Source organism: Thalassophryne amazonica, chromosome 8 (genome assembly GCF_902500255.1).
Source record: "Thalassophryne amazonica chromosome 8, fThaAma1.1, whole genome shotgun sequence".
In the NCBI taxonomy this organism is placed as follows: domain Eukaryota; kingdom Metazoa; phylum Chordata; class Actinopteri; order Batrachoidiformes; family Batrachoididae; genus Thalassophryne; species Thalassophryne amazonica.
In genome coordinates, this window is record NC_047110.1 from 108,579,833 (window position 1) to 108,603,659 (window position 23,827).

Sequence of the window (23,827 nt, forward strand, 5' to 3'; positions counted from 1 at the left end):
ACAAACCTGACTCCATGCAGTCTGACACAGCCGTCAGGACGAGGCTGCAGGAATCAACTCCAGAGTGGCGTAAATTACGGTTCAATGAGATTCATCTCATCGCAGGTGCTGAGCTGACAAAAAAGAAAACAAACAAACATGCAAATCGACGAGTGAGGCTGCACACCACAGGGTGAAAATGAACAGATTACTGTCACGACACGCGTGTTCCCGTGTGCGTCTCGTTTGCTTAATCATCAACACAGTAGCATATCAGACAAATACACAAAATACAGCAACACAGCAAAATCACTACAACGTAACACAATAACGTGACGTTTGGGGGTGAGGGAACTTTGGAGCTAAACACTTGAGTGTGACAGATGAGGGGGGGGGAAAAAAAACAAAAAAAAAAACAGTCCCTGACGGAAACGCATCTCATCTACATACAGTATAGAAACAGCTGCACACTAGAAAATTCATTTACATGATCGATTAAATGTTTAGCTCGTTCATCAATTAATGATTCCAGCTTCGCTAACTGCTCCTTTTGTGAAGCCTCTGGACAGACAAAACCAGATCTCTCAAGACTAGGGATGGGAACTGATGAGATTTTATCGATGACATTATTGATTAGCCTTATCGGTCCGATGCTTTGACGCCTGATCAATTTTCCAACAACAGGATTTCAGTGTCAGTACAGCCATGGTCGATTCTAGACACAGAGTTTGATGTCATGGTGCCTGAGTTCCTTTGTTGTAGCTCCGATCTGTCAGTATAAAACGCCAGTAGGGGCGTGCGGCATGATCTAAACGGTGTTTTTCAGTTTTTAGATAGTGACTGCATTATATTACTGTTTTTGCACTAAATGACCTCCATAATAATTATCTTATTTGAGCAAGTGTTTAACCTGGAATCATTTCATTTTAAAGTCTACTCCTTCAAAGTTAAAATCTTAAAAAACGCAGCGTAAAAGTCTGCTGGTTCACACGACAGAATCACAGAGCTTGACCAATTAAACAACTGTTATGGTTTCTTGTGAAAATGACTTTACTGTTACATCTATAAGACAAGTAATTAATATTTTGACTCATGCAAAGGTCAAAAGAAGGAAAAAAACAAAAACAAACATCATCACAGCCTCTGAAGTGATTGTTTTCCAAAGCAATGAATATCTGGTGTTTTTCTTTATTACATTAGCATTCTTTTTCCATTGGACTCATTTAAAATATTTTTTTCTCACCTAGCAGGGGATTGTCTTTGGCCAAATTTCTCCCAGTATTGACAGTCACTATCACTCCAGTGTCCCGCCCACCCCTACACGCCATCACTGACCACAGCAACTGATGACTTCTTAGGCAAACCATTACGACAAGACTGAGGAATTCTGAAGCAGTCCTGAACTTGAACCGGTTTCTGGATTCCCATCCCTACAGAAGACTTTTGGGAAAAACAGACAGGACTCATTTAACAGACTAAATGTTTACATCGATAACGGTGAAGTCCAAACGACCAACACAAAAGTCTGACTCAATGCCAAAAAAGAACAAAACAAATTCATAACAATTAGTTACATCTGCAAAGCAATAACGGATGTTTTAAGTTCAACAAACACAATCGTGCTGTGAGAATAAAGCTTTGCCTTTGTGTGTATTTAGACTACAAGTTACAAGTACTGCATGGTGTTCTAGCGAGCACAAAAAACATTCCCTGACGTGCACTTTCTTAGGATTCTGTAGAAGATTGTTTTCAGACCTCCTTGTTAGTCTAACAAACACCTTTGGGCTTTACTTGAAGTGAAAAATAACAAGTCTGACTGCGCTGATATCAACTCAACACCTGCCAGCCACTTGTTTGAAGAAGGCACTAGTCGTACAGTACAAAGAGGTGCAAATACAGTCCGATAACGGAAGCGAAAAAGGAAGGGGAAGAGGGGGTGTGTCACCAAAATAAAAGCGAAATCACACGTTAACACATGGGTTACAATAACGCAGAACCCAGCCTAGATTTACCGAAATACTGACGCTAAATGCTCACGCACAAAAACATGCAAATAAGGGAGGAGGAGGGGGAAAACAAAACAAAAAATCTTCCATTACAGCAGTTTACAATCACTTCAAAACAACAAAGCCAGTATATGGAGGCACTAGCATATAGGGATAGCATTCAGTAATTAACCAAATAAACCCACCGTTATTAGATTGAGTCATTAGAAAAACAACAACAGCGTAAAGAGGACGACGTCAAGTCTAAATTCACAGCTACCGAGTGGCAGATCATCAGTACATAGCAGCTTATTAACTATACATTCCAAAGAGCGAAGAAGAAAAACAAACAAACAAACAAACAAACAAACAAACAAAAACCTCAGCCTCGTTTTGAAAAACAAGACGAAAACTGCGACAGGATGCGGGAGGTGAGAGGAGAAATCGTATTGACCACGCTTCAGAAATGATTAATAAACAGTCTTTGGTGCTGATTTGAGTAAAATACCAGCTAATACGACGGCTAAGCCAAGGAAAGAAAAAAATTAAAACAAATCAATCACAAACCAAAAATCTAAATGCTTTGCATCCACCCTGAAGGAATGTATCAATACACAAACATATGAAACGACACACCTCGAACATGCCACAGCCAGGATACTGTAAGCCGATAGGATACTTTTAAAACACTGAGAAGTAAAAACATAAAAGTATTTTTTTCTTAAATCAATGCCACTCCCAAAATGTTAAAACATATTAATGCAATATTCTAAATGCACAAACAACACAGCAACCCAGAGACTATCTAGATTGTATTGCAGTTACAGTAAACAGTGACAATACTGTTATGAATTAAGTACTATAGTGAATAGAAACTGATTATCAAAATATCAAATCACTCTTTATGTACATAAAAAGCTCATTCAGTCAAAGCCCTAAATGTGCAGCCTCTAGCCAACGTAGATCCAAACTCTGAGTTAGAGCGCGAACGCAAATCAAGCACAACCACAAACAGATTCACACCATAAGCCCGTCGGGTTCAGAGTCTCGAGATTTAAGTGCTGTACAATCGATACGATCCTGAAGTAAAAGTTGTCACGTCATTTAAGGCACTATAGAAGAGGGCGGCGGGAGCACGAGATCCTGGCGAGGACGCACTGTGATGGCTTAAAACAAGCAGCTCGCGCCGGCTAGAACGTGCTTACAAGGCAACGAAGATAAAGGGAAAGACAGGCTGAGCAGCCCGACAGCAACCGCAACGATTTCCAGCTCTGTCACCGCTGAAAGCACAAAAAAAAAAAAAAAAAAAAAAAAAAAAAAAAAAAAAAAAAAAAGCACAAGGTCACGTGCAGCTTGCTCACTCTTATTAAATGATCGCTTGTGGAACCAGTCGTTCTCACCAACGCTCACCGTGATTTTAAGTCGGCCTGACAAACACGCTCGGGACTTGACGATCCAACTGCACCCGACGAAACCACAAACTAACATCTTCACAACTGTCACTTTTGGATTTCATTCTCCTATTAAAAACAAGGTGACCCAGTCATTAGTTTCTTCTTCTTCACAAATGTGCATTTTGCGCTCGGCTGCGAGCTCTAACTGCCCAGGTCGCAGCTCCAGTCCATCTGCCATTCTCCTTCCTCACCTGAAGGTGGTGCTGCGGCCCCATGTCAGCCCTCAGATATAGGAGAACTGGGGGTGGTGGCTGAGCTTGGTGGGGCTGAGGGGGAAGCCGGCGTAGGTAGCCGGGGAGGCCATATAGGGGTGAGGCGGGAGCGGAGGAGGCAGGAAAGGAGGTTTGAACTGGTGAGGATGGTAGCCGGGCTGGTGATGCGGATGTATAGTAGGCGAAGGGAGGAGCCTGTGCGGATGAGGTGCCGGGTGTCCAGGGTGGTGGGGGTGGGTACTGATGCCCAGGGTCATCTGGTGTACTATAGCGCCTCCTTGAGGATGGGAGAGGCTGTAGCTGTGCTGGAGGAGAGAGGGTGGAGGAGGACAAGAGGGCAGCATGGGGTGGGGGTGGTGGCCAGCAGTGAGAGTGGCGTTGGGAGCGTAGGACAGCAGGGTGTGTGTGGGGGGGACGGCTGAAGTGTGGGTGGGGCTGCTGTGTGGCAGGTGTGTGAGAATGGTGGGGGGGATGTAGGCGTGCGGTCGCAGTGCCCCGTAGTTGCCGTTCCACTCTTTGCTGCTGTACGGCTTCACCTGAGAGACAAAAGACACAGACAACTGTTCAACAGACAGCACAAAGCATTACGTTCTGCCTGACGCTGTGAGGAACGAGGGCAAAATCATCTGACCAAAACAAAGCCCGACTCATACCGAGACAGCTATTAGGGAGTGTGAAAATTCCAGATTCCAACACATACATAAAAATGGCAATGAATGCAAACATGCCGTTATCAAACCCTTATGACAAAGGAAAGTAACTGAGTTCTGATGTTTTACAGTTTAAACATAAACTTTATTCTAAATAATCAAACACCAACAAACATATGTCACGCTGCCTTCATTCAAAATGACAACCACCATGTCGCTTCACTTCGTCATGGGTGCAATTTGGTGGGGGATAGGGGGGACATGCCCCCCCCTTTTCAACCAGGGGGGACAGAATATGGTATGTCCCCCCACCTTCTGACATATATGTGTGTACTTGAAACATGCTATGCCAGTCTTATGTACAAACCATGTCAGTCTTATGTACAAACCATGTCAGTCTTATGTGCAAAACCATGTCAGAATAGTATCATTGTTTCTGCAAGTTTGTATTTTTAGCAGCATTGACTTGTTAATGACACCTGTTTCTTCAATGGACCATATGCTAATTTACTAAATTCTGAAAGTTAGAAAAGGAAATCAGAAAAGCTATCTGGGACATCAGAAAGCCCATCTGCAATTATTGCTTGATCTCCAAAATCAGTCAATGCAAGTGAAATTATGTTCAGTATGAGTGTTGTCATTAGTGCCACTTCGAAAATTAAATTCATGATAAGTAATTTATCCTAAACTTATGATCTGTTGTTTTTCAAACTTATGCAAAAACAAATCTTGAGAAAAAAAAATACAGTATGCGATAGTTAATAATTATTAAGAGCCTGTTCTTTCATATTTATGAACACATTTTACCACATTGCAGTTGTTTTTTTAATGAAAACTCAACCTACATGTGGTGATACCTTATTTACACCAGGATCTTAATAAAATCAATGCTGGCTATTCTCAGAATAAAGTACTTATATCCACAGTTTCAAATTGCATAAGTCAAATGGTGTCCACTTCATGGTCTTCTCAAAATATTAAAATTACTGTTCTGGATGCTCAGAATGCATCTGAGCTTATCTAGAAACCGTTGGCTTCTGGGGGCCTAAAGCAGCCCCCAGACCCCTGGCCTATGGGCTTCAGCCCTGTGGGCTTCGCACTTTGTCCCCCCCCAATTTGTAGTTCTAAACTGCGCCCTTGCACTTAGCATTTGCATAAAATAAGACTTCTTGTCTATTTTGGCCCCACCTAGCTGGCGGCACAGTGATCATGTGTCTCTTGTTGCTGTAAACCAACCACCCTGACTGAACATGAAGGCCAGCTGGTCGCTTTGCCTCTGTCTCTTGTAGCCCAAAGGGTGATTGGGGGCCCCAGGCATGTTTAAGAGCATTGTAAAAAATGCCATCCTCTGCTCGACAAACTATGTAATAACGATGCCATTTCCAATAGCTAATGTGTTTTTATGCATTGCTTATTTGTTAAAAGCAAAAATAACAGATACTGATATGGTGGTGAAAGCCTCATACTGGATGATATTATAAGGCTCTTATCCAAAACCTCAGTCACAACGGATTCCATACGAGCCCCTACGGGGACAAACATGAGAAAATAAAGACATCATTAATACTCCAATAGTACATCACGCCTTAAGACGACAGTGGAAACCTTTGGCTATGTTTTAGGGCCTACCAGAGAAACAGTGCTTTCGTGTTTAAGAGATGGGAAGAAACATGAAAGCACCGGAGCAAACCTTTGGACCACCACCAGTCAGGTTCTTCCTTAGGAACCATTTGAAAAATTTCATGCTACTGCAAGCAACTGTATAATCCAGTCTAGTCTACTGTATTTTGGAGTCACACAGACATTACATGAAGAAAGCACAAAAGAACACTCAGGGAATAAACTTTTGTACTAAAGGTCCTCCAGAACCTCAGCATCACAACTTCTACACCTACACGACCTACGTTTCCACCCTCAAATCAATTATGATGCTACATTGTTTGAAGGACTTCTGCTTCTGTTCCAGAAACAGCAGAAACACATGATCTGTGTTTTAAAAAAGAGGGAGAGAGAGAGAGAAAAAAAGAAGAAAAGAACCTGACCTGTCCAAAGCCCAGAGGGTGCTGCTGCTGTCCCAGCAGTTTCTGCTGGTGAGGCAGGAGGGGGCCAGTCGGGAGGAGGGGGATGGTGGAGGGAGCGCTCAGTTGCCCTGCGAGGCTGCAGCGCCCTTTGGACCGGAACCAGGAGTCTGACACTGAGATAGAGAGAGAGAGAACACAATCAGGCCAGGACAAAGCTGAAAGTTTTCTCTGTAACAGCCTGTGATGCAGAAGAAAACATCCCAACTTCAAACAACACCCTGAAGAAACAAACAAACATGCAAGCCAGAATGAAAATGGAATGAGACTGGGCATACTCTGGGTTAACCCTCTGAACCCCAAAAAATGTTTCTGGGTGTTATTTGCTCCTGTCACATTTTTACTCAATGTAGGCTCATTTGTCACTGCACCTGCAAGTCCTGCACCTCTACAATAACAACTAGAAGTGCAGGACTCTGAATTGAATCAGTCGTGGCAGATTTTGTGATATCAGAAAATACTGTATTGTACTTTAAGGAACTGATAAAATATAGTTGTATTGTGACAAAAGTGATTTACACTCCTCACCAACATAATGATATTGGGGGAGGGGCGGGGGGGGGGGGCTTACATTTCTTCTGGACTGAAACGTGGTACAGCAAAATGACGATGTTATATTTAAACTGGGAATGTTTTCGTAAAGAGACAGTTCAGAACACCAGCTCCAAATAATTCCTAAAAAGTGAGTGAAAGAAAGCACAGACTGGCACTCAGAACAGGCACCTGAGCAGCAAAGTTAGTCTTTGCACTCTGATCTGTATCAGTTTTAAATTCACTCCCGCATTAAATAATCATGTTACCAAAGGGAGAATATAAAATGTGAAACTGATCCTGGATCAGTGCCTTGAACCAGTGCAGAACCAGAAGACCCAGCAGAGAAAACACAGGCTCCGATCCAATACAGCAGGAAATGCATCCACCTTCCCTCCTGCAGCAAATTATTGCATTATTACAGCAACACTTTCTGATCACTGACAGTTTGTCTTGATTTTTACAGCTTCTGAATGTCTGTAGATTTGTGGCCTGTAGAACATATGTAAATAAGCAGGGAGCAGCTGAGTTGCTAATGCTAAACAAAGCGTCTGTATATTAAAAAAAACATGTATGTGTTCACGCAACAAAAAACTACATACATCTGTAATACATGTGATGCGCCATCCAGTGTTCAATGCCGTGAAGTGCATTTCCATATGGAGACCACAGTTTGTTTTTCTAGCACCTAGTTGTGAGAAATACGGAATGCTAGCGAGACAAAAACGAGGCAACAAATTTGTGTCTTACTGCTGCAAAAAATAACTAACATTCAGAATGTGTTAAAGACGCTAAACGATTTTCATTTTACTTCTCCAGTTACATTCTGAACGTCCACATTCAAGTAACAGAAATGAAGCAACTGGTGTGTTAGCTTTTCAAAGTTTTGTTAGCTTTTCAAAGCTAGCTTCACGGCATACAGCGCATATGGTCTCTCCAAAATACAAGGCAAAAGTTCAGTTTGTTTATTCCTAAGCACTCGAGGTAAATTCTGAATGGGGTGGCAGAAGGAGGAGTTTCACTCTTTATCGGACAGGACGAAGGCTTCCACTGAAATGAATGGGTATACAGTCATCACGGCTACACACACAACCCAAGTGAATGAATGGGGGGGGTAAATGGAGCGCAGGCACCCTGTCACAACTCAGACAAGGAACAGGAACACACTGCATCCTAAACATTTTGATGAACAGTTTTCAGGTCCATTCTTGTCCTGATTACACCCCTGATGCATTCTCAAAGCATCTGACAAGTTCCCGCTATTTTTTTTTTGACATTGCGTATGATCACATATGTGCAACATGCAGTTCATTCTTTTATTTTTGCTTTGAACAGTCACACTGCAAATATTCACTGTGTCCATCCTGTCCTTATCAATACTGCACCACGCACTGCGCTTTTTCAGTCATTCTGCAAGTTTTCTTGTGTCGACATGTAGAAAAACAGCCAGCTCCTGTCAATGTGCTAATCTCTCTTATAAACACACACTCAAGTGTGAGTGAGTGTGTGTGTGTGTATGCATGCTTCGAATCTAACCTCAATTTGTACGAGGTGGGGGAGTATTTTGGCTGGGTTTCAGCACCATGGACAGAGATGAGCACCTGTCTGCGCTTCACTTGTACCATGTCAGTGAAGTCATTTCTACGTTGTTTTTTAATTCTTACAGCATCCAGATTTGACCATGTCCTCACTGTAATTTTTGAACACGTCCAAAGTTCGACCACATCCTCCACGTCGATGGAGAATACACCATGCCCTGAGCAGTTTCTACTCTGTTTCTACAAGCTGTTCTTAAAGTAAGTAAGTAAGTAAATTTTATTTATATAGCACCTTTCACAGACAAGAGCCACAAGGTGCTTCACAACATAAAAGCAGAGTACACCACACAATGTGGTGTAAAGTGTGACAGGGTGTAACAGGCCTGAGGCAGGTTTGCACTTGCCTCAGGCCTGTTAATAGACTCAAATTTGACTTCAGTCACTATGTCAACAAAGAACAAACAGTATTGTAAATGTCTTATTAGTCCAATAGTGAGTGCTTCTTTAATTACTTGTAAAATGCCATTTCTTTCCCATTCTTATTTTATACGCTATGTTTATAGCTATGGACTTTTGCAAATTGTGTGTGTATCGGGAGGTCTTGGCGGCTTTGCTGGAGCTGCTGCCCCCGCGCCCTGACTCCGGATAAAGCGGAAGAAAATGGATGGATGGATGGATGGACTTTTGCAATTTTATGTCCAATTGGAAAGTGTTGTTTCACTGTGGAATTTCCAAGAAACTTTCATATTTCTACAATATCAAACAAAACTGAATTTAAGATTGGAATGATGACATTAATAGATTTTAAATTGAGTCCATATTATAATATCAAGCATAATCATAACATCGAGCATAGTATCAAGGTCTAATGATGTCAAATGAGGAATGAATTTGTTGGACACATTTGGGCAGTAATTGAGATGGTCTCTAACAGCTATTTAAATTAGCTGAAAAAAAAAAAAATTTAATAAATAAAAGGAAATAATATTATAAAGCACTGAACCAGGGCTTTCCCCTAAAAATGAAATAAGGCCACGGCATCCACATACAGCTCCAGACAGAACTTTACATACACACTGGTTTCAATAATCAAACTATATTTTATTCCAAGCTATCAAACAATGTGTGTTCAATCAATTAGAAGGTCTACTATATTTTCATGCTGCTTCTTCTTTCAGCTGTTCCCTTTAGGAAGCGCCACAGCAGATCAATCATTTCCATCTCGCCCTGTCCTCTGCATCTTCCTCTGTCTCACCAACCACCTGCATGTCCTCCCTCAGCACATCCATAAACCTCCTCTTTGTCCTCCCTCCCTCTTCTCCTCCTGCCTGGTGGCTCCATCCTCAGCATCCTTCTCTCTATATACCCTGGCTCTCTCCTCTGCACATGTCCAAATCATCTCAATCTCACTTCTCTGACTGTCTCCAAACCGTGCCACCCGAGCTGTCCCTCTGATATGTTCATTCCTAATCCTGTCTATTCTCGTCACTCCCAAAAAGAATCTCAACATCTCCAGCTCTGTCTCCTGTCTTTTTGTTAGTGCCACTGTCTCTAAGCCATACAACATAGCTGATCTCACTACTGTCTTGTAAACTTTCCCCTTCACTCTTGCTGATATTCTTTGGTCAAAAATCACTTCTGCCACTTTCTCCACCCACTCAACCCTGCCTGCACTTTCTTCTTCACCTCTCTAGCACACTCTCCATTATGTTAGACAGTTGACCCCAAGTATTTAAACTCATCTACTTTCACCACCTCTACTCCTTGTCTACTATATTTTCATGCAAAGTTGCTTAAATATAATAGCTACAAGCTGGATTTGAGTTGTTGTTCATGATGTCAAATTTTCAGTGGGGTGAGAATGGCACGTAAAATGCTATACACTGATGTAATTTATTTGGAGTTAATTAGCAAACTTATTTAAGTTTTTACCTGAGGAATCGTGCTTTTTTGCATTTAAAGTGGGGGATCTAAAAAAAAAAAAAACTAAACCAAGGTTCTTGGAGTACAAACTGGAATCTTCACACGACATGCTCTCTTTTAGGTACCATCTGTAAAAGAGTTACTGGTAGTTGGACCAAATGCAAAATCTGTTTTACAAAAATGTAAGAAGCTTTATAGCATGACATGACTGAGGAAGGCGGTCTAAATTAACACCCAGGAATTAATTTTGTCCTAAAGGTCCATCAGACCTTCAGGATCACAACTAAGTAAAATGATGGAACTGAAGGGATCAGATAGAACTTTGTGTAATGCAGGTGGAAAAACCTTGTTTAGTTAATATCACCTTTCTCTTAATATATTGTTAATATTATTCTTAATAATAATAATCTCAATCTTGTTGGTATTATTCTTGATAATAATGACTGACAATAGCTAAACCTTGCATTGACATTAGTACGTCACAAGGTCACGTGACGGTGCACAGCCACTTGGTTGGGCGTATAACCCGGAAGTAAGTTATTCCTGGTAGAAGCATGAGGGACACGCTTGGGGAAGGTTTGCTACAGGAGCCGTCCGCCAGAACCATTGTTGCCGGAAAGGAGTTAAGAATCATTTAGAAAGACGAAATTGGCCAGGTGTTGATAGCGAGGTAGGCTCTGTCTGCTTAAAGTCAATAAAAGCCTGAAGCCTGAACTCAGCCCAAAGATCACCTGTTGAACCACATCTGCTCTGCTCTGGTCGGGTAGGAGGCTTTGCAACCGTCCTTTTCCTGAAGTCCCACCACGACGCACTGCTCTCGCTCCCCCACTTCATAGACTGTCACAAATTCCCCCACTCATGCTTGGATATACCTGTGGACACTTTTTTCCCCTCATTTGGACCGTGAACTGTTGTCCTGTGGACTGTGACAGAAAGCCACATGGACTCTTGTTGTGGTTTCACATGAAACTTTGAAGTTGCATTTACAAGAATGTGAGTAATTTATATGAATGGCCATTTGCATTCAACTCAATGTATTGTATGTTTTGTCTGTTTGTCATATTTTTTTAATACATGGTACCAATTAAATTTAACGACTGGTGTTTTGTCTCACTCTGCTCCGAAAGTCAAATCTAACTTCTGAAATCTAGCCCAGAAAAAAATCTAAATTACCAATAGTTGCTGATTAGTACATTTATACTATTGTATTTTATTTAGTGTAACATCCTGGTTACACTTGACATTGCCCACCTTTAAGAGACCACTCCAATACCATGAGCTCAAAGGCTGCTGACCTAAAAACTCAAATAAAAAAGCAAGAAAAGTCAAGCCCTGTGAAGTTATTGGAGGAATTTGGATGTTACCAGGCTGTCTGGCTTTGCTCAAGATTACATGCTGCAAGGACAACAAACCAACTACTCTCAGGGAGAGCCCTGAATGTTTTGAGGAATGTTCTACACCCACCATGAGCCAAACTGACTGTCAAACAGTCTAATAAAATCAGCAAACTGCAATCACAGAAATTTTAAACTACACCCTTTTACTCCATTGTGCATTTGCCCAAAGACTTAATTTTGCTATACAGAATATTTCCTTGTGGTAAAATATTCTTGAGGGAACATGGCCTATAATGGATGCATCTCTGAGGTATTAGACAACAGCATGGTCGGTTCTCTGCTGGTCTCTCTTGATCACCTGTTAAAGCCTCTATGACCCACTAGGGGGCGGTAAGCCCCCACAGCTCCCATATGACCTGCAAAGCACACCACCAAAGTACAAGTGACAGGCCACATGACAAGTAGCAAGACGAGCGCACATATCGGGGAAAAAAAATCATCCACAAACAATAAATTTTTATTGAAGTAGGAATTATTATTAGCTGATAAAAAGTGACTGTTAAAAAGTCACAACCACCGTAATCCTTGAAAGCTGTTGGTTTAAGCAAAGAGTACACATGACCACTGACCCATTCTCTGGATGCGCTCCTCAGTCGCTGGAGTGTTGTTGTTCTGCACTCTCATTGGTGGGACCACCATCGTCTTGATGCCACGGGGACTCCTGCCCTGCACCACAGGGGTAGACAGTGGTGCGACCATAGCAGCCAAAGGTGGGCGGTTGTTTTGGTTTTTGTTGTCAAGGTAAGGGTAAGGATTGTTGCCATGTGGGGAAACTGATGTGTTGGAGGAGGGGGAGCCTTCCACTGTGTCGCAGCCACTCTCATGACCATCGTCCTCCGACATACTGAACAGACACAGAACACACGCAACGCACTAAGATGACGGGAAAAAATGAAGAGGGTTCACAAAAGATAAAGAACAGATTCACACAGTTGCCGGATTTACCTCAAAACTGTATCTTTTCATAATTAATTACCATGTTTTCCAGAGTATAAGTCACACATTTTTTTTCTGTAAGTGGAACTCACTTTATAACACAGCGTTTCCTTGGGGTGAGTTTACCAACAGACAGGAACTCAGTGTAGCACATGTGCACACCACAGCCTGTGCTGTTGCTTAACATAAGGACTTTTGGACAACATAATGAATGCTATCTGATGCAACTCGGGGAAAGCAATTAACACATCACATGACAGCTTGCTGGCCCACAGCAACATGGAAAAATGAACAATGGATTTACACAGGAAGCCCTCAGCTTGTGGTATGTAACATAAGGACGTACCAGAGTCACAGAACCTCCCAAACTCATTTAAAAACGTGACATACTCCAGAAAACACAGTAATTTGCATCTACCTGTGCCCTCGCAAACCATTTCAAGTCACCTGAAAAATCTCTTTATCCAGAAGAATCAAAGTGTTGACAGCAAAATTAGACCTCTCCTATTGGAGCCATTTCTCAAGAGGATACTGCTGCAAACTATGTCAAGAGTTTGCAAATCTCTGGGTCAGCTGGCAATCACCAAGCCAAGACTGGGGGTATTCGCCGCATCCACAACACCACACGGATCCATCCCCACCTCTCTAAAATAACCATCTATCTACTACAGCCAGGTGAAGTGTAGGTGTGTCCTTGGCTTTCTCCAGCTACTGGGGACCTCAACAGAGAGAAACGTGCCACATGGCCAAAATGTTAAAGCTGATGCTCCTTCATAATGCAAGTGATACTCCTCATCTTGGTTCTCTAATTAACTGCTCATTTGACACAAGGTCATTCCAGCAATACCCAAAGAGCCGCCAAAGACATCTGGTGCCCAAGACATCCAGTCATCGCCTTAAATCGCTAGTTATGAATACTACCTGTTGGGTCTCTTGCACGGTGAGACAGAGGGGCTGGACTGGAGCGAGTTGGAGGCAAACGAGCTGCTGCTGATGCTGCTGTCAGGGCTGCTGAGGGAACAAACTCTCTCCATAGATACGCTCGTGTGTCTGCAGGCCTCACAGTCACACTCCTCTTTACACCTAGAGACAAAAATGATATGTATAGATGCTAGTGGAAATAGCTTCTGTTCTGGTTTTTACTCAATTCACGAAAAGATTCTAAAAGCTTGAAACATCCCTCTAGTCCCCAAAATCACAATGTGGACTTTGCCCAGTCCATGTTTGCAATCCAGACATGACTCACTCGCTTAGACAGCATTTCTGCGGGTCTTCATCTTCCCCATCTGTCAGTTCGCTGTGGATGCTGATCACACTGGGCGCAGGGCTCGGAGTGTCAGCCATGAGGACGGCCACATCTCGCTGCTGCTGACTGGACTGGTTTAAGTGTTCATTACCGTTTGGAACCACCGCTTTGAAGCAGCTCACTTCCTTCTCTGCATCGTCATCATCCTGTTCTGTGTGACTAACATCTGACCGTCCTGTTTCCTCCAGAGAATCCTGCCTCTGAGGATTCTCTCGAACTACAACCGCCTGTCCGACGACATCAGCCAGCTTGGGGGTCCGACAAACCGAGATGTGGACGTTGGTGGGATGGGACAGGTTCCTTCATAATTCAGAATCACAGGAATAAAAGGAGATACATGGCTGTTAGTGGAAGAAGACGTACACAAGTTTACACTTCATTTTCAGAGAACAGGCACTAGCATTTTTTTAATATTCACTCACTCATCTGCAACCCCTTACTCCATATGGGGGTCATTGGGGGGGGGGTCTCAAGCCTATCCCAACAGTCATGGGGCATGAAGCGGGGTACACCCTGGACAGGACACAATCTGTCGCAGGGCCACATACACACAAACACATTCACACCCACCAACCCTGCATGTCTTTGAATGTGGGAGGAATCCAGAGCACCCGGAGAGAATCCACACAAACACGGGGAGAACATGCAAACTCCACACATAAAGGCCACAGGTGGGAATCGATCCCACAACCATTTTGCTGTGAGGCAACAGTGCTAACCACTAAGCCACCATGCTGCCCGCATGTTTGTTTGTTTTTGGTGTAAAATGCAATTCACCCCAGTATAACCACAACTATTACAGGATTCACTCATGGTCAGGTCTCGGAGCATGCATGCACTGTTGGTGCACGTCAAAGTCTCCACACACCCCGCAGGGAGACAACCAGCCCATCCATTAATTCAAGTGCAAAATTTAGAGAATTTGTTTGGTCTAGGCGGAGGAATGTATCAAGTGTTTTTCAATACTTATGCCAAGGGTGGGCAATTAATTTTTACAAGGGGCCACATAGGGAACCTGAATTATGTCCGAGGGCCACACCATCGATAACTCGGCTGTCTCCCATTACAAATTTTACAAAAAAATTACCTATTTAACAGCTTTTATAGGTCATTTTTATTATTGTAATAATATGTAAATATTTAAATATACCTAAATAAACCTCTCTAATGATTTGCAACACACAAGCTTGACATTTTTAATATATGTAATAATAATCACAGACCTCATGAGGGCCGGACAGAGACATGTAAAGGGCCACATGTGGCCCCTGGGCCGCAGTTTGCCCAGGTCTGACTTATGCCATATAAGAAGACTAGCGCCACACACTGACAGAACAGTGGCCCCACAACCCGCAAAGTCAGAACCTCATTAAGATTCTACCTGCACCTTTATGATTGTTTGGGCAAGAAACGTTTTTGAAAATGCTTAAAAACTTACTGTATTTTCTCAAACTGATGTTTTTTAAATTACATGTTCTGACTAATAAAAAAGGGTAAAATATACCACAATGCAAAACAAATAAACACAAAAACTGGGACCAATCAAGTTGTGGTATTTTTCCTTGTTTAAAGGGAAAAAAAGAAAAAACAAATTGCCTTAAAGATACTATCAATTATTTTTCTGCTAGTAGGTAGCACCAGCATCTCAGAACCAAAACACAAATTCCTTCCTCCTCCACCTTCCCTCCTCATCCCCACCTGCCTTCTTCACCCATTGAGTAGAAGGAAAAGTAGTTGGAGATGTTCAACAGGTCTCAAACTCTGCATGTGGTAAACACCAGACATACAGAACCAGCCAAATGTTTGAACCCACTTTCCCATGAAAAGGGAAAGTGGGTTCAAATGTTTGAATGCTAGTGTAAATTCAAAGGTCTTTTTAGCTTTTGAACATGGTTTCTGGATGAATTTATGGAAGGTCATTGCTGTTAGGCATCTCTAAATGCCACAGCAATGTGGTGAGTACTGTTGTGTCTTTATAAACATAGGGAGCGGTGGCAACAGTTAAAGTAGACCTGCATTGAAATAAATGCAGTCAGATCTTTGGACCAAAAAATGACTTATATTTACACATAAGATCCTTCTGAATGTAGTAAAGTAAATTTGCAAGCCCAGATCTGTCACTCAACGGAATAATTTTCATTTAAAAATGACAAATTTAAAGCTAACATTTAGCCCTCCGCAAATTGTCCCTCTCATCATGAACGCTGCCGAGACGTCAGGGACAAGACCCTCTCCCAGCATGCATTGCACGCGCCAACTGTAATTTGTGGATTTACGTCAGTTTGCATCTGCACCTTTTTCTTGTCTTATATGGAAGGATCTACTTTTTAAAACTTCATATTGTCTTGCGGTACGCTCGGTGAGTACACATTTCTTTTATTTGTGCTTGAAAATTATTTTTGTGGACTTTTTCATACGCCTGTTTGATTGAGTGGTGTCGCATTGAAAATCTACTGTCTTTCACCTCCGGTGTACCGTCGCGGGCTAAGGAGGCGAGACCCGCAAAGAATTCAAGTCATTAAAAATATATAAACCTCTCTCAGCGGCCACAGAGCTCTGCGGCTCCGATTACCAAGACGTGTGGCGCTGCGGATTTTGCAGCAAGAAGTCTTTCCATGCGAGCAACAGGTGTCACCGCGCGCACTGCATTAAAACGGCGCGCGTAGTCTCTGGACTTGTGCCAAGTTGGCTGCAACTCCATTCAGTAGACAGAGAGGTGGTGCTGGCTGCACAGCAGACACGGGGGTGTGAGTGCCACGGTGGAATTTAACGAGCGCATGCACTCGGTAAGCGTATCGGGGGCAGTAAGAGCGAGGCGTCGGAGAATAATGTCGCCCGCTGTCGATGCCGCCGCTGATCTGATCCCCGGATCTGAGCAAGCAGAGCTGTATCTCACATTCATTGCAGCTTACTTTTGGATGTTGAAACCAGGATGTGTATAACAGTAACATTACTAAGAGATCAAATCAATTTCAATGCGGGATCGGACTGAAGGCGGGAACGCGTCGTCTTGTCACCGACGTCATGGAAATGATCCGGATGTACAAACTGTTTTCACAGAGGGCTAAATGTCAGCTGCAAATTTGTCATTTTTAAACGAATATTTATCCGCTGAATTACAAATTTGGGCTTATAGATTTACTTTACTGAATTCACAAGGGTTTTATAAATACATATCAGCTATTTCTTTTCTGAAATCTGACCACATTTATTCCAATGCAGGTCTGCTTTAAACAGGGTAGGACTCACATGCACTAAATGTGAATATGCCTCCACATTAGAGATATTACGAGGACTGCTTTCTTCCACCTGTATGTTTTGCAGGTCCAAGGGGTCCACCTGAAAAATAAGATTTGTCCCATCCTGTCTTTGGCTGATGCTGAGACCCTGATCCATGCATTTATCTCTTCTAGATTGGACTACTGCAATGTTCTAGTTTCTGGTTTACCGCAGTCCAGCATTAGGCCTCTCCAATTGGTTCAAAATGCTGCAGCCAGACTTGACACGAAGCAGAACGTTCGACCACATTGCACCCATTTTGGCATCCCTTCACTGGCTTCCTGTCCCAGTGAGATCAGATTTTAAGGTTTTGCTACTAGTCTATAAAATTGTTCATGGACTGGAACCTCCCTACCTAGCTGACCTAATTAAACCCTATGTATCGGCCCGGGCTCTGCATTCTCAGGGTGCAGGACTACTTTGTGTCCCTAGGGTGAATAAGAAGTCTGCGGGTCACAGAGCTTTCTCTTATCGTGCCCCTGTTCTGTGGAATGATCTCCCAGCATCAATAAAACAGTCCGATTCTGTGGAGACTTTCAAGACCAGAGTTAAGACGCACTTATTTTCCCTTTCGTATGGCTAGCATACTGGCATAGTATAGTTCTGTGCTTTTCATTCTTTTAATTCATTTTATTAGGAAACGGAGCGTGCCGCGGCCTCAACTTTACCTAAATTCTGGGTCTTTTAGTGAAGCTCTCGTGCACCAACAGCATTTCTTGTATGTTAATTTTGTGAATTGTACTGTAATTTATGTCTGTAGCATGGCCCAAGCAGAGGGTCACTCCTTTGAGTCTGGTCTGCTTGAGGTTTCTTCCTCAGAGGGAGTTTTTCTTTGCCACTGCTGCTCTGGGGATTAGTAAGGTTAGACCTTACTTGTGTGAAGCGCCTTGAGGCAACTCTGTTGTGATTTGGCGCTATATAAAGGAAAATAAATTGAAATTGCTGAAATCTCATGCACTAAACATGCACAGACAGCTGTCCCGGCTATGCAAGAGGAAAAGCTCAGGTAATGACACACAGAAAGGGAGGGTTGCTTTATTCTCTGCTAGGGTTGGGTATTGAGAACCGGTTCTTTTCGGGTATCCTTAAGAAATGATTTGATCCACCAATATCACCAGTATTTTTGTTTAACGATTCCCTTATTGGTCCTTCAGAGTGGCCGTTGTTTTTGAGGGTGTTTGTCAGGAAAATGATCATTCCTCTACGTTGATTACAGACCCTGCAGCGGATCTGTAATAAACTGCTTCTGCAGCGCGAGTCCACTTTGAAGTGTCAACAAATGAAGCAGTGCTTCGATACGCTGCTTCACTGGTTCTTTGATTCGCTGCTCTTTAGAAGTGGAAAGTCCGCTTCTTAATCCCTCTCAAAGCCATTAAAATACATCAATCATGAGTCACTTTTGTGTGGATTAAAGTCTCTAACTGGGACTCTTGTCTTGTTGCAGTCAAGAAACAAGAATCGTCCTCCGTTCTGCTGGCACAACTCCAAACGCTGTGCCGCTCTCTGCTGAGACAGGGTCCGGTCGGAATTAATAACTTCAAAACAAATTGCCACTTTAAATGACACGTCTTTCCAAACGCTGTAATACAGACAAGAAGCTACAATCGACTAAAATGCTTTTTTCCCCTCCCAAAATGAGACGTCCTGCATTCTTTATGAATTACATCTGACGTGCAGCACAGCCGGCTGCTAGAGCTCAGCTCAGATGTATGGAAAGACATTCATGCCAATAATGTCTGAAAGGAAATGCTTTTTCACAAAAACTACAGATTTTTTTTATTTCTATTTATGTTCAGAGATCAAGGATCCACCATGTAGAGTTTATTATGTCCAGAGTTTAAAGATCCAGTGACCAGTTTCACATTTATTTACTTTTAAGACTCAATAAAATGTTGTTGACATAGAAAACCTGTAAAGACTACTTTTAGTACACAGAAAATTCGCAAGAGGTGTCGATAAGGGAACTGAATCGATAAGCAGAATTGATAATGGTATCGATAGATAAAATCTTATCAATACCCATCCCTATTCTCTGCCCAGGACACCATACGCCAATAAAGTTTTACATATAAAATAGTTGTTGGCTGCTATAATAATGTGTAAAATTTGCTTCACAGCACAGTCAATTTTTAATAAACATGCAACACCGTTTGTTTCAATTTGAATCAACTAATAGATTAATAGGCTAATGATTTTTATTGAAACTTAACAACTGAGAAGATGAAATATTTGATACCGTTTACTATAACATGGACATAATACTTCCTATAGGGCAGCACAGTCTCGTTTGAACCCCTGCCTGATATCACAGGATTTGACCACTTCTAGGGACAGGCCTCCCGTTGCGCAATACTAAAACAGCATAACTTCACACGGATAAATGGTGGACTGTTATGATTTTGGCTGCAATCACCAAAGTGGTTGCAAAAAGTGGAGTTTATTTATTTGCGTGTAATTTGCTCAAAAACTCAGACAGGGCTGTCCCCGGATGTAGGATTATTGCGTCATAGACTGCGCTGCCCAATTGTTTTCTGGTGTATAATTAAGAAATATATTATATGGTTAAGTTATATGGCTTTATCCAGATACACAAAGAAACAATGAAAGTAGCACAACTGGGCAGGCAGTATGGACAATGATAAAGATAATACAATCAAAGTAAACAGCAAAACTAAAGTGCAAAATCTCACCTGTTGTGACTGTGTCTGTTCCTTTATTAGTAGACTGGGGCCAGACAACATGAGCGATGCCAATATTCATTGGTTGATGGGCAGAGAGAGCTGGCATCTGATTGGGTAGGAGCGGCTGCTGCATGACTGAAGTGTAGTGGCTGCTGTGGGAGCGCAATGTCCTGTGCAGACACAAGAGGACATCATGCAGCTTCACAAAACCCCACCTCCTTTCTAACTGTCCAATCAATTATATCCTACAAAGCAAGTTACTGCAGAAACCGAACTGCACTCAGATACTCAGCAGAAGTACTGAAGTGAGGAATTCCCCAAACTGTTAAGTTGGATGACTCACCCCCAGTCACTGATTCTCTGTGGGCCGGGTACAGTGTCAGTGGATAAGGAAGAGGGAGGTGGAGGAGGAGGGTGTGAGGGAGGAGGACCAACTGGAGTCATCTGCTGCCAGGCTGCTGGGACGAGGAGTTGCTGACCCCGACTAGACCAGGCCTGCTTTACGGACAGAGAACAAAAAACAAATAATGCAGATAAGAAGCCTGCGTCTTCATTTGGCTCCTCCCATCTCATGATTCCACGCAGAGGCCAAATGTTCAATAGTCATATCTTTCTCAAAGGCCACATTAATTTAACATTGTTGAGTTACTGTGTGTACTTGAAATAAATGCATAAAATCAAATAATAAGTTACTGCACACACATACACGCACACACTCTTTCAAATATCTGCTAATTGACTGTTTTCACATTCTCCAAAACAAAAGAACACAGGAGTTAAAAAAAAAAACATTTTAAAATATATTTTTCCTCTCCAAGAACATGCCGTACCTGAAAGCCCTTAAAACATTTGAGGTATGTGTCAGTCACAGGGCTGAGTGTAGATTGTTTGTCCCAGAGCAAAGTTTTCCAAATTCAACACTGTAGAGGCTGGATTTCAGATGTACACATCTTACCTGTGCTATTACCCCAGGCCTTACTGGCAGGGGTTGTATGGGAGGAGCCTGAGTTACCATGGGAACAGAATACCCAGCTGGTTGGTTAAGGTTTCCTAAAAACAAAAGAAAAACATTCTAAATTTAGGAATGTTTTCATAACAAAGCCATTTCTATCCTGTTGTGTAATAACTCTATTAGAGCCAGATTAATATCAGCCGATATGAGCCTTTTGCGAACATACTGCTATTGGGGATATTTTTGCTGATATGAAAACTTTTATTTTACCAAATTTAAAAAAACATTTTTTTTTTTGGTTTTTAGAATGCTGTCAATCATGGCTGGGACCCCATCACCCCTTGGCCACAGCTACAAGCAACAGAGGCAACTGTCATTCATTTTTAATCAGAGTGGGCGTTTGATAGCAACAACAGAGAAGTGGTCACCACGCTGCCAGCCAGGCGGTGCCAAACTAGATAAGAAATCTATTTTATACAAATGCCAAGTGATGTAACATGACGAGTGAAGGCAGTATGATGGCAGTGTGACATACTACCCTTGTGAAGCACCTGAGGACAACCAATGTTGTGATTTTGCATTATATAAATACATTGAACTGTTGATTGGTTGTTGTTCATATTTAAGAATTATTTATTATTAATTTCAGGTTTAAACTAGAAAACTTAAAGCCTCAATTGCAATTCTTTGCCATAATTGTTTGATAACAAAATGTTAGGAATCTTGACAAGTCATTAGTACTTCAGATTTTTATTAAACAGTGCTATATCGTCACTGTAAGTACCTTGAAGTTGACCTACCCTGCATGGCTGGAGGACAGAGAAGAAGAGCTGGAGGGAAAGAGTCACTGCAACCAAACTGTCCATTCCCAGCCGTCAGTGCTATCCCAGGATGCAACACTGAGGGAGCTGTCTGGGTTATAGCCTGCATTGGTAAGCAGTAGTAGAGAAATGTGAAGAAATATTATGAGTGTGGCATGAAGAGGAAAATAGCAAGAAAAAAAAATGTCAAGAGGGAGAAGATGCAGAAGATGTCAAATATGAGTAAATTGGACAGCAGCAAAAATGACACAACACTGATCACAACTATTACCACAACATCTGAGAGAATCCATGATTTTAAGAGATGATATGCAGTAGGGGCCAAGTCACAAGTGCACTTGTTATCAAAACAGAAGGTTCCTGGTTCAACATCACCTGTGGCCTTTCTCTACATACTGTGGAGTTGCATCAGGAAGCTCATCCAGCATAAAAATGTATGCTAAATCAACAGATCCATATCAGATCCACTGTGGCAATGATCTTTCAGTTTGAGAGCATTATTTATGAATTTTTCTTGTTCTCTAAGACCCAGAAAGTCATCCACATTACAATCTTCCTCTTGTTTTACAGCAGTTGGCATCCAGCTTGGATGGAATGGAACATATAAAGGAGCAACTTGCCATGATTGTAGACAGTGCCACCTTGTGGCTGTAAATGATAATGCAGTATTTTTTAACATACAGGTTGGAATCTAAATATAATATATACGGAATATATGTCGCAGAACCAAACAAATTTTAAAAAGCATGACTTATAGTCTGAAAAATATGGTCACCCTAAAAAATAAAGACACTATGTGCCAAGACTATCCATCGGTTGTTGGCCGTGACAGAAAAACATTAATAAGTAAAACATGGCTTGCAGGTTGAAAAATGATCATACAGATAAAAATGCATACTATTAATTGTTGTGCTAAAATATGTTCTGAGCCAACATGAGAAACCTATTAATTAACAAGGTTGGGTAGGATTACTTTGAAAGAATACATGTGGATTACATGTATGCAGGGTTGGGTAGGATTACTTTGAAATGTAATCCAAAAGTAATCAGATTACAAGTAATCCAAATGTATGTACACACATACATGTAATCCACATGTATTCTTTCAAAGTAATCCTACCCAACCTTGCATGCATGTATGTACATACATTTGGATTACTTGTAATCTGATTACTTTTGGATTACACTTCAAAGTAATCCTACCCAACCTTGTTAATTAACAAGAGCAATTCATAGATTTCTGACATCTGCCAATCAGGATCCGGATCAAAAATTCAGTGGAGTCTTCCGTGCCCTAATATCTATCTGTGGTGCAAATTTGGCAAGAATCCGTGAAGTAGTTTTGATGTAATCCTTCAAAGCCTATATAAACTGAAATCTTGATCCAAAATCCGGATCCACAGACAAATAAATAAATGCTGATGCTTTTATTACGTCCTTGGCAGACATAATAAAAAGGATATATTGCCAAACATCAAACACACACATTCACTTACCTGAGTGTGGACCGGTATATTGCTGTAGCCCAAGGGTAGTCCGTTTGATACTGTTGGAGCTACAGGAGGTCGAGGAAAATGAATGGTGTTCTGGTTCAGAGCATCAAAAACTGAGCTGGTGGACCGACTGTGGCACATGTCCATGATGCGGAATGATGACTGCACACTGGAGAAGGTAAGAAAGAACGTTTTAGGTCAGGTGTGCATTCTACAGTCAGCAGAATAATTAATTGTGATCGTCACATTGTATAGTACAAACAGCCACAGTTACATGACAACCAACCCATCTCCAATTAGCAGCAGTTACTACGCAGCAGTGTGGGCTGAACAGATTTGGGGCAAAAACAGATTTGAAACCTGGTGCTGTTTTCTTTAATCTTCATGCCAATGTTGATGTTGAGATGGTGGAGAGCTATAAATATAAATATAATATAAATATCTGGGTGTGGTCCTTGATAATAAACTTTGCTTTGAACCTCATGTTGATGTTATCTCCAAAAAGGTTCAGCAAAGATTGTTCTTTTTGAGGAAGATGAGAACCTTCCAGGTTTCTTCTGAGATGATGACTCTTTTTTATAGAAGTTTTATTGAATCAGTCTTGACTTTTTG

At 41.9% G+C, this 23,827-nt stretch overlaps 1 protein-coding gene across 1 annotated transcript in view; it reads right to left on the reverse strand.

Annotated features, from left to right (window-relative positions):
- Positions 1 to 3,277: 3,277 nt before the first annotated feature.
- Positions 3,278 to 23,827, reverse strand: part of LOC117516282 (homeodomain-interacting protein kinase 3-like) — an 86,495-nt gene continuing 65,945 nt past the window's right edge. The window contains 11 exon segments of the mRNA XM_034177218.1: positions 3,278 to 4,166; positions 6,323 to 6,474; positions 12,317 to 12,591; positions 13,605 to 13,766; positions 13,930 to 14,289; positions 19,959 to 19,983; positions 19,986 to 20,119; positions 20,293 to 20,447; positions 20,905 to 20,999; positions 21,702 to 21,825; positions 23,219 to 23,384. Coding sequence (XP_034033109.1) covers positions 3,642 to 4,166; positions 6,323 to 6,474; positions 12,317 to 12,591; positions 13,605 to 13,766; positions 13,930 to 14,289; positions 19,959 to 19,983; positions 19,986 to 20,119; positions 20,293 to 20,447; positions 20,905 to 20,999; positions 21,702 to 21,825; positions 23,219 to 23,384 — 2,173 coding nt within the window. The 3' untranslated portion in view covers positions 3,278 to 3,641.